The sequence below is a fragment of the Anthonomus grandis genome, chromosome 14 (assembly GCF_022605725.1).
Source record: "Anthonomus grandis grandis chromosome 14, icAntGran1.3, whole genome shotgun sequence".
In the NCBI taxonomy this organism is placed as follows: Eukaryota; Metazoa; Arthropoda; class Insecta; order Coleoptera; family Curculionidae; genus Anthonomus; species Anthonomus grandis.
Genome location: NC_065559.1, coordinates 16234525 through 16246733, shown reverse-complemented (window position 1 = coordinate 16246733; position 12209 = coordinate 16234525). Strand labels below are relative to the sequence as shown.

Sequence of the window (12209 nt, the reverse complement as noted above, 5' to 3'; positions counted from 1 at the left end):
AGGCAGGCAACTAATTACTTATCGCTGTACCCTCGAATGATATGAATTGAACTAAAAAATATTTTGTAACATGGAACATTTTGTTGGTTTAGTTTAATTATTTTTATTTTAGTTTAGCAATATTTAAAAATCAAAAAACCATTCGCAGTAGGGATTTTTAAAGGTCCTATTCCTTAGAATAAATTGTATAGTTAAAATAGTGTCTAAGCTTTGTTCAGTTATGCTTCATGGGATATTTGGCCCTATTAATTACATCTTTAGTATAAGCAGACGACTTATAAGTAGTTTTAGTTTAGTTTTAATCTTCTCCAGAGGATGCTAGATCATCGTTGGCAAAACACGTGTCGAGAGCAAAAAAAAATAATTTTGGTTAACTTTTGTGATTTGAGTGGTACATCAAAACTTTTAACCATAGGCCAGTGGCGAAGCGTAAACTTTTTTTTCGGGTAGACAAACAATAAAAATCGTTAATTAGAAAAAAATGTGTATTCAATATTATTCACTTTAATGAAATAGAGAATGAAAGCCCATGAAATATTAACTCAAAGAGAAAAATTATGTCGTAATATAAAAACGAAAAAAATAATTACTACTAGCATTAAAAGATAGATAGATAAAAATAAATACTACTTACAAAAAACACAACTAAAATACAATTGCCAATATCGAACAGTCGTTCATAAATAACCACTAAAAAAACTAATTATTAAATTACTATAGCACACGCCCCCACCAAATGCAGATTCATCAAAACGAAACAAAACTGAAGATGTAATGCGGCTGACCAGATCAAGCGTGTCCATAAACAATAACCCTCAACAGCATAATAAAATAGCTGGTCGACTTCGATAGACAAAAGCTCGAATGTCTTTCCCGCGAGTAAATTTTGCATACGTATAATAGGCTGAATGCTGATGCGGCGGGACCTCTGTAGCCTGCTTGATGCGTAGTTGGTTCGATTATATGCTCCAAATTTCGGAAGACAAATATCAATGTGTCTTCCTGGGGCTCGTATACATTAATTGGGTGTCAGCTCTGTATTTTTATCTTAATCGGTGCGGCAGGCGGCGCGCTTTTTTTTTAATTTTAATTCAACAATTACATGAAATAATTACGTGATAAATTAATGACAAATAACTGGATAATTTTGGGTAGACAGTGTCTACCTTGTCTACTCGTACGCTTCGTCACTGCCATAGGCCCATTAACTGAATGTTAAGGTCCGTGAAGTAATTGAACGTTTTACAAATAAAATACTAGGTATTTCCACACATAGTAAGATGATGATTTCCTCTGTAAAATTTTGTCAGGTCAAAAAAATCTAACTAACTTAAGAAAATGTTTACCTTATAAAAAGCCTAAATTATTTAAGTAAACCTCAAGAATTGACAAGGTACTTAAATATCTGGTGCAGTATTACTTTTGATGACTAATAGTAATAGATCAAGTTCAAAAGCTCACAATTCAAAATATTTACGAATAGGATTGAGGATTCTGATTTAAAATCTTTTTTTTTTCCTTAATTACAATGGACTCGCCTCGTATTTCAACGGCCGCTCAATCTCATTGTTTATTATGGACCTACAATTTAACGTGAATTCAGAACCATGTGTGTTTTGTTTTTATAAGAGAAACACAAACAACCATGCCCTTGTCAGGATTCGAACCTGAGACCACACGATCGCATCGTGAGCACATTGCGGCTACCGGGGGTCGCATTTAAAATCTTAAAAATCGGAAAATATTAAATTAATAAGGTTAATATTTAATTCTACTCAATAGATTTTTATTAATGCCACCGTTTTTAGTTAAGAAGGGGTCCTAAGGGCATTATTCAAAATACGGAAAGATAACAGTTAGCGAATAAAAGGGATATAGGAAATATAAACGTTAGAGGTTATTTCTACAAGAGGTCCTATTGCGTAGAGGAACTTTATGCCGAGGAGGCAGTGTAACGATATTGACTGCCGCAAATATATTAGCTATTTTCTGTCATTCCGGAATTATCGCGGTGGCGCAAGCAGAGGGGACACCGCCTGACATCTCTGGAGATACTTGGAAATTTAGCTAATCTTCCGAAACAGTGGTTGTCTAATTAAAATAAGAAGCTCTCGCCGCTAGCAGGAAATTCTCTGATACTGAAAATAACTGAAAAAAAAGTTGCCCAAGTTTTTCCATTAGGATGCTTAAAAATAATACACTTCTTATTTTTAATACATGAGCAACGCTTGGTCTGCGCACATCTGCCCTCAATCTTCGGCTGACTAAATTGTGATGACTTTATAAAAACGTATTTCTGTAGGCAAAGGGAGAGTTGGTCTATGGTAAATCAGCTTACGCATTCCCGCCATACCATTTTTGTCATATGGTTGAAGAGCTGTCGGAGATTAATTCTGGAAGCATGGATCTAGTTACATACCTTCAGCAGGTTTTAGTTTCTAATTCATTCTTTTTTCTTCCTGCAATCAACACTGAATTTCTGAAGGCAGTCAAGAGCATTAAAATACAAATCTTCGGGATCTAATGGTGTTTCTGTAAAATTACTTTTATCTTTACCACAGAGTGCTTTGAGTTCTTTGTCCTGTGCCTTGAATTCCTCCTGGCATACTGGCACATTTTCCTGTGTGTCTGAAGAGTCTGATGGATCAGGTTTGCAACTATTGTACAATCTTGATTCTATATCCCCACTCTCTAAGATATTGGAGACACAAGACCAGAATTCTTAATTTTTTGTCTCAGAATAAGATTTTATCCACTAACCAGTTTGGATGCCAAAAAGCCAGAGCTGCTCGCGATGCTATATTTAGGTGGTGCTTATGCATCTCTGAATTCTGGGATGAGGACGGCTGCAATGTTCTGTGATGATATTAAAAGCGTTTGATTGTATGGATCATGGGATAATGTAGTCTAAGCTTGACAGATACGGGTTTAGAGTTGTTGCTCTGTAGCGGATCAGGTCTTCGAATTCATCTCAGAGAGTTGCAGTGGATCTCTGCCTGGATGGAGAACACTTAAATCTGGTGTCTAATAAGGACTAATTCTTCTTACCATATTTTAGAGCAATATTCTTAATCTGAAATCATTTAAAAGTAAACAAAAGAAAATATTGCTGTCTAAGGCCTAGTACTGAATTTAGGAATATCTGAATAACAAACATTTGACCTTGTTCATTTAAGTATTAGTTATGTGTGCTCTGTTCTCGGATCTTGTTCCGATTGATGCATAGTTTTATGGACCTTTTTGTAAACCTTTGTTGCATTTATATGGTAATTCAAATAAATCATATAATTTAAAAGATTAAAATCTTTCTTTGTTATTGTTGGCCTTGTATTGTTGGCTCTTGTGAACGATAGAGCATATGAGAAGCTTCGGCAAGCTTAACGAAAAGACCTCTAGACTTTATAATTTCATTAATTACCGTTTATAGCTATTATTCCATCCGTCAGCCATGTCAAAAAGTAATATTTAAGCAATTTTTTTAAACAAATATATAATTTTATAAAAAATTATAATAAATTATTGATTTACGATCAAATACATCGGGATAAAAACCATAATTTTCAAAAAAGCCTACGGTATTAGATTTTGGCTTGCGTTAAGTTAAAATTTTAAGAAATATCCAAATAAAGAAAAAAAATTATCCGCCTAAGCCTTTAAACTTTATTCTCATAGAGGCCTAAAGGTACAGAAAATCTTACCTCTTCCTTGAGCCCTAGTCGGCTCAGGATTTGTCGTCACGGTCCCAAAATGTCCATCCCAAATCACCCTTCCATAAACGCCTTTCCAGTTATTATTTCTCGAAGCTGTATGTGCCACTGACCATGGTATTAACGTATTATTTCGTTCATTCTTTTTTATTTCTTGGTTACATGGTTTATCAAGAACGCAAGCGCATAAACCTTTTGGAGGATCTTTCGGATTTTGAATTTTAGTTCTATAAAAATATCGGCTTTTGTAAAAGCATCAAAAATAAAAACAATAATATGGCTTTTTAGGTATTTTGATAATCTAAAAAAATCATGATTTCATATATCCTTTTAGAAAATTAGTACGCAGTATGGCCTTTATGCTGATGACACTTATTATCAATAATATTTTATTAACTTATCGAGCAACCAAATCTTACCGATACGTATAATTTAAGACTTCAGTCCTAATACCATTTTCCAAAATAACAGATATATTAGGTAAATCGGTCCAATCTCCTCCTTCTGGGATAAACTGAATTCGTTTTTTTGTAATTGCAGACGCGTAGTTAGCCTCGTGATCAGTAACAATATCATCCTTATTGCAAAACTCTCTCAATCCTTTGGCATAAAATGACATATCCTCCCTTGCTGTCTGGTATGGCATTTTGCTTACCATTGTATCATATGTCGTAGGTGGAAGATCTGCAATCGCGTCTCTTATTGTCACTCGTCTGTAGGGTAGGGATCCTAGTTGACCTATTGCTAGATCACCTTTTAAATAGAAAATATAAATAACTCAGATTTTACGAACCTTTTAGAAAAACACTGTACATATTTACCTATATCATATTTTAAATTATCTATTTTTAACGTCTCCACAATTTTCTCAAATTTTCCAAAACAATGTGTAGGATCGGGCAGTTTTGGCAATACTAAACCAGGAGCTGCTCCAATAAGAAAAATCCGCCTCCTTGATTGTGGCAAACCATAATTACCAGCTTGTAGAATTCCAAAAGTCACCTGGTATCCTATTTCCAATATGCATTTAATCGTCAATTTAAAATATCGGGACTTATCGTAGGTGGTAAAGTTTCTAACGTTCTCAAACACAAAGTACTTTGGCCTAGAAATTACAACAAAATTAACACGCTGAAATAACTTATATGAGCAAATATATTTGCTTAATAAGACATTACCTAAAGTAATCAATAAATCCCAAATAAGTATTGATCTGACAATTGTTAGTTTTTGCAGATTGACTATCCTTGAATCTATTAATAATTGAAAATCCTTGACATGGTGGTCCACCAACAATAATATCGACCTCCCCCTTTTCTGGCATACCAATTTCAGACCCACGACCTTCAAGAAGTACGCAAAGAACATCGTTGCAATTATCTTCAAATACGTCTGCACTAGGATTATTCAACTGGAATGCTTCAGCTGCAGATGGATTTATGTCAATCTATAAAAATAAAAGATTTTTTTCAACACAATTTTAGTAGGATATGGTTGGAATATGGCTGATATAATCATTTTAGTTAAAAACAACTTACTGCCCATTTAGTATTAACCAAACCAGCCCTTTCAAGTCCATCAGATAAACCTCCACATCCTGAGTAAATATCCATACTTTTTAGTTTAGTTTTTAGTTCAGGCCATATTGGAGCTTCTTCGAAATGTGGTTTACGACGTATTTTTCTGGTTTGCTTTCCTATTAAAAACTTATAATATTACAAAATAGTGGTTAACCCATTATCGTCATATACAGGGTGTCCCGATTCATGTGGGAAATCTCTCGGATTCAGGTAGAAAAATAATACCGAACGTTCTGGAACGGCCTTCTTTACGAAGATACAGCCTCCTAAAGGACGCTGCTGGAAATTGGTTTTTCATAAATTACTTTTAAACTACCTGGTAGAATTTAATATAAATTTTAGGTGATGAATACTATTAGGGACCTCTTAAAATGACATCCTTAAAATACATTTATCTTGTTTACTTTACCAGGGGCGGACTAGGTTGTACACTTTAATGTGTATATTTTTAACACCCTGTATGTTAAAGTCTAAAAAAAATAAATTTGGATACCTTGAACCCTAGGCTAAAAAAAGGTACTTTTGTTCATTATCGATAAAATGAACCGTTTTGGAGAAAAAAAAATAATAAACGAGCCAATGTTTTTTTTTTATTTTTTTTAAGTGAGACAAGTACGCCAGTTTTTTTCAAGACCAGAAAATTTCGATGTAAGTCATTTCATTTTTAAAAAAATACATGTTCCTAAAAATACAGTGGTGTCCTAAAAAATTCTTTTACAAATTATTTCTTATTTATTATACGTTTATTTATTTTTTGTTAATCTTAAGATAAAAACTAAACATAAAAAAAACAGAAAAACTCCGCCCCTGGTAAAGTAAACAAGGTAAATGTATTTTAAGGATGTCATTTTAAGAGGTCCCTAAAAGTGTTCATCACCTAAAATTTTTATTAAATTCTACCGGATAGTTTAAAAGTAATTTATGAAAAACCAAAGCAGCGTCTTCCAGCAGCGTCCTTAAGGAGGCTGTATCTTCGTAAAGAAGGCCTGTAGGAATTTTTTTTATAGGAACGTTCAGCTAACGTTCAAGTAATGTCAGCAGAAAATTAATAAAAAAGAACATTTTTTTAAAATATTATGTATCATTAGTCTGAAGTGTCACTTAACTAAAGCAATTTGCACTTGACACTTCTATTTAAATAGAGGCGCTTAGAATTCACACTCAAAATTTTGAGCCCAAAAAATTGCCAATAATTGCACAAATTTTTCACGTAAACTGTTAAATCATAAATCATCATTTAATTTCTATTTTTTTCAAAAATTAAATAAATATAAAAACAGTGTTAACAATCAAACAATAATCATATGTCAGGACGATAAACTCAACACAAAAAATGGCTCCTTCTAAATGCGTCACAAAAGATATATCTTTACAGATATAAGTGTGATTCTAAATAAAGAAAAACTATGAAGTAATTTCTCAAAGAAAATGTGGAAAAGTTAAAGTACCAATTAATAATCTGTTATTCATTTATAATGTGAGAGGCTACCACTAAAAAGATGTTGAGTAGTAAGCAATAAGTAAGGGACAGGCAAAAAATTTTCACTATTCAGCTATCCAATTTTAAGTTGGTACTTCGGTTTTTAGCTACATTTTTCTAATTAAGCCATTATTATTATATTTCTTTATTGGGTTAGGCTCTATCCATAACACGTTTCCAAAAAACTAATTTAATATCATATCATGACATGCTATATGATAACAACATAAAATATTATTATCCTTTGGTGTCATAAAATTATTGTGAAAATATAATTAATTAAATTAACATTCTGAAAATCTTACCTATGCTCATGGCATTAAGAGGTAGATTAAAAAATATGTCTTTATTTGGATTATATCCTTTTTCAAAATAAAATCTAAATGGTCCTTCTTTTATCCACTGACCTATATCTCCGATGTGTTGTGAATTCGACACATAACATTTTCCTTTTACCACAGCCTGCCATTTTTTTTGGTTATCTAAAAATAAGCAGTATTAAACTTTAGTAAATAAATAAAAAATAATTGTTTAATGTTTTTATCATCGACCATAAGGTCGACCCTCAAGATTATAATAAATTGAAAAGTTTCATTGAATCTTTAACAATTCTTGTGTAGTGATTTGAAACATTTAAATCAATTAATTTTTTTTACGATTCACATTGTCTTTAGAAAATGATAAATGAAGTAATAAACATAATGTATCCCTATAATTGGAAATTATTAACGTCAAAAAATCAAATATGCATGTCATTAATAAATGCTTTGAATTTTAACACCAGTAGCAGCTTAAATCTATTATATTTTTGGTCTTAAAAAATAAATCATATAAATTAAAAAAAAAACATATATTTTATAAGCCGCAAAAATCATTAAAGATTATTATCTAATAAATTTAATTGCTAATTAATGAAAGCATTACGGCAATTTTATTTATTAATAATTAGGGTTTAGATCGATGGACAGGTCGCACACCTATTTGTGACTATCCTGGTATATTTTCGATAAAAACGCTTGGACACAATTTTTATTTCTAAGAGGATGTCTTAAAAATAACAAAAATAAATGTTTAATGCGTTACATCCAGACCAAACTATTACACATTAAAATTATACATAAGTATGTGGCTAAGCTGATAAGAAAACTTGAAGAAACTGAATCAGTATCTAATATTCGCCATAATCGCCATCAAAAAAATTAACCAGTTAAAAATGAATTTGAAGAAAAGGTTTTGGAACGCGTAGCACTTCTACTAGATATATTTATTTTAACTGTATTTACTTACAACTAGTTAAATTTTAAGTAAAATCTGTATTGTTGTGACGAATTCATAATGAGTTACTTATTATATTGGGTATTACGTCACTTATAGCAAAAATCAATTTAGAAATTTTTATCTCACACGCTCAACCTTTTTCTTCTTCTTTTCAATAATTGTTGAGCGTGTGAGATAAAAATTTCTAAATTGATTTTTGCTATAAGTGACGTAATACCCAATATAATAAGTAACTTAGTTAAATTTTGCCCCACTATTCCAAAATTTATTTCACTGAACCGACAACTGACTTCCATGGACGATGCGACTCTTTATATACTCAGCAGAACGCTGTTCCAGGAGGATATCGTTACATTATTATAAAATCAAAATCTTCTCAATAGTTGAAAATAGGTATAAACCTTTTTTCCAAAACATACCAGGACAGTCACAAATAGTGCTGTAAACTTAACTTACTGATATAATACAATCGACTTGTCCAATATACCAAATGCGGATGTCCATAGTCTTTAGATCCAGTATCTTCAACCCTCCAGAACTCCCTCACAACTACGGTGTGATTTTTCCGAATCTGTTCTATAACACCAACGGTGTACGGTTGACAAGGATGTTCAAAGCTATCCGGATTATCACCTTCATTTCGATACCTTTCCGGAAAAATTATTTTTCGGTCTAGTGGGGACATTTGTACTATGTCATTGCCTAGCTTCTCTAATGTGATAGTATTATCATTCTAAAAGCGTCAAATCAATTAAAATCAATGAAGACCTATATTAAATATATACAGGGTGTTAATCCATGAGTCCAATATTCCACGAGCACAGGGTGAATTTTTAAGTATTTTTTAAAAATAAGTCAAAGAAATGAATTCCTTAATTATTTTTATGCAAAAAAGTACTTTATTAGTTGTCGGTTAAGAGAAACTTTTTTCCAAATATTTTAGTTTGAAATAATCGATGCACTTGTTAAACAAGTGAAACAATTTGGTAAAATAACTTGTGTAAAAAACCAGATCAAAATCACAATAAATGTTGTGATTTTGATCTGGTTTTTGATTTTGAGGTAGATATTTCCATTCCATTTTGCGTGCATACAGACAGGAGTCTGTATGCACGCATCAAATCTTATCTTCATTGATTCGAGTACTCTTTGGAAAATTCCTAGAGTATTTTAAATCGTTCTACAAGAGTCTATTATTCAATGCTTTAGTTCTTGTTCATTTTAAATAGGTGTTTTGTAAACTAAGGTTTTTAGATGTCTCCAAACAAAATAATCCAAATTATTGAGGTCTGGCAACCTAGGAGCAGGCCTCAACCATGGCCTGCTCTGTCTTCCCATACCTATCAAACGATTATTGAAATTTGGATTCAAAAATTCTCGCTCTTGGATGTGTCGGACTTGCATTGTCTTATTTATTTAATGTAACACGACGTTTCGGTTGGTAAGTATCTCCAACCGTTATCAAGTGTAAACTGACAGCAAACTACTATTCTAAAGGCTTATATACTAGATGTGTGCAGCGATGTGGAAAGGAAAGTCATCCGTGAAAAGAGTTGGGGGGAGGACACGCCTTTCTCTAGATCCTACACTGTCCTAAGAGTAGAGGCTTCCAGATGTTGGGTATATCGACGCTTGGCTGGCTGAAGATCCTATATACCCAACATCTGGAAGCCTCTACTCTCAGGACAGTGTAGGATCTAGAGAGAGGCGTATCCTCCCCCCAACTCTTTTCACGGGTGACTTTCCTTTCCACATCGCTGCACACATCTAGTATATAAGCCTTTAGAATAGTAGTTTGCTGTCAGTTTACACTTGATAACGGTTGGAGATACTTACCAACCGAAACGTCGTGTTACATTAAATAAATAAGACAATGCAATCCGACAAGATGTTTTCACGTAGATAGCACTCAAGTAAGAGCTATATTAAAGACAAATTAAAATATATTATGTCAAAAAACCTCAGGTACCAATTTTCGTTAAAAACACATTGACATTATTTAGGAAATTATGCGGGAAAAAATAAAAATAATTATTTGACACCCTGTCCCTTGAAAATCAACCTTTTTTTGATCGCACATGCATATATTGAACTTTTTATCTTAACTATACTCGAAATATCGGATACTAGATAGCAACGGTAAGAGTGTTTTGGAATAAATTCACTAAATCAAAGGTGTTTTTTTTTTCACAAATATGCTCCGTCACATTGATCAGTATTTTATGTATACTAATTGCTTTTATTTAAATTGTAAAAATATTTTATACATGGTTTAACAAGTTACACATGCGTGGCAAATTTCAATAGCCTTTCTTTAATGAGTGTTCACGTAGCGCACTTACTAACTCGCAATACCCTAAACGGAACTGAAACTCGTTTTGAAGTCAAGGAAAAGTCGAAAGGTGTTAAATCCAGAGACCTGGGTGGCTATTCAAATGGTCCTTTTCTGCCAATACATCATTCAGGTACTCACGGACAGATGTTTCTATCGGAATGTTAGCTTCTGCAAGACAAGGAAACATAATAGCTAGATGCTCCTGCATTCGGAACTAAATGCTCCTGCAAGAATTCTAAATATCTTGCTCCATTAAGATTTTCGTGGAAGAAAATTGGTCCTATAATTGGACCACCAAAAATTCCTGTCCAAACATTGACTTTTTCTAGATGTTGAGTGTGGCCTTCGCTCATCCAATTTAGGTTTTTATTTTTTATGCCCATCAGAAAATAGGAGGTTTTGTAGAACATTCCTGTCTAGTAGATCCATCATTTGTTTAAAAAACTGGAGTCTTCTATTCAAATCATCTTGCTTACTATACTTTGCGATATGAGTGGTAAATGAGAATACTTCTCTCTGAATAGATGGATAACTTCAATTTAATGTTCTTATTTCCATAGTTGGCTATGGCTATGGATAGTTGGCTCATTATTAAATTTTAATCTTGTGTGTTTCACTTAAAGTAGGGCATTTTACAAACGGCGAACAACAAACTGTGAAACTAACAGATATGTATGAATCGAATGATAAATATGAATCGAATGCAGGACTACTCTCTTTAAGGATCGTTAATCGTACGATTATTTGTTATCACAATGTCAGTATCAGGTATTATCATACCTAACATTCCAAGCATTTATTAAAGAAAAGACTATTGAATTGAATTAATTTTTCGAATTAAAAAGAAGTAAAAAAATTAAAATTTGGCACGCATGTGAAACTTGTTAAACATTTTAATAATAGTCATTAAAAATTAGGGTTACTATTTAATACAATTATTGATGCCTTCATATCTCATACTTGCGACACCCTGTATACTTTTTTTTACATTAAAGGTAATTTAAAATATCAATCGACACCTTTAATTTAGTGAATTTATTCTAAACTAGAGACACACGCTGTATAAATATGAATGTCTGTACGTATCTAAGTGCTAGCATCTCCAAACTGTGCTACGGAACAATACGAAAAAGAGCACACTTATGCATCTTTACCCGAGGAAAATTAAAGGCATGGTTTTAATCGTTGATTCGTCGTCGATTTTACTATTATTATAACTATTTGTCCATTTATAACATTACGCAAATGCTGAACAATTGTTATATGAGCGTTTTAGCGCAACTCTCTTTATACTTTGCTGAGCCATTAGATACTACTTACACAAATCGATAAATCATTGTACTTCCACAGGAGCGAAGCCGTCGGGTAGGCTAGTATCTTAAAAAGCCTTCGACCAATTCCGCAATTTACTTGCTTAATAACTTACCACTTGTTCAGTAGATCGAGTGTTACTTCTCGACTTCGGAATAATCTCCCTTTCATAATCAATAAATACACCACTACCCACATAATATTTCTCATTTTTCCATCGAACAAATGAACGTCCCATTCTCTCTGCATAATATTGGATAGCTACTTCTTGTAATTTATCTTCTTCATTTTGCCAGGTACAAGATATACAGCGGGATTTGCCTTCATTAGTAAAGTCAACAAATCTGCTTGCATTATAATCATAACGTTTGGAAAAATAGTAGTGTTTTCCATCATCAGAGTCGTGAATAAGAACTTTATCCGTTCCGCCTGTTAGGTTCCAGTTTTTAGGAAGCTCTTTTGGGTATACCTAATTTTTTTTTAAATTCTTGTAAACTAAATTAAATTAAAGATCTATA

General features: G+C 32.6%; 1 protein-coding gene across 1 annotated transcript in view; it reads right to left on the bottom strand.

Annotated features, from left to right (window-relative positions):
- LOC126744643 (DNA (cytosine-5)-methyltransferase 1-like) overlaps positions 1–12209 on the bottom strand; it is a 51398-nt gene that overhangs the window by 671 nt on the left and 38518 nt on the right. The window contains exons 5-14 of the mRNA XM_050452142.1: positions 11807–12160; positions 8502–8778; positions 7073–7249; positions 5246–5403; positions 4886–5154; positions 4529–4812; positions 4127–4460; positions 3699–3934; positions 2761–3073; positions 2420–2691 (exon numbers count right to left, since the gene is read on the bottom strand). Coding sequence (XP_050308099.1) covers positions 3069–3073; positions 3699–3934; positions 4127–4460; positions 4529–4812; positions 4886–5154; positions 5246–5403; positions 7073–7249; positions 8502–8778; positions 11807–12160 — 2094 coding nt within the window. The 3' untranslated portion in view covers positions 2420–2691; positions 2761–3068. The remainder of the gene's footprint in view (positions 1–2419; positions 2692–2760; positions 3074–3698; positions 3935–4126; positions 4461–4528; positions 4813–4885; positions 5155–5245; positions 5404–7072; positions 7250–8501; positions 8779–11806; positions 12161–12209) is intronic.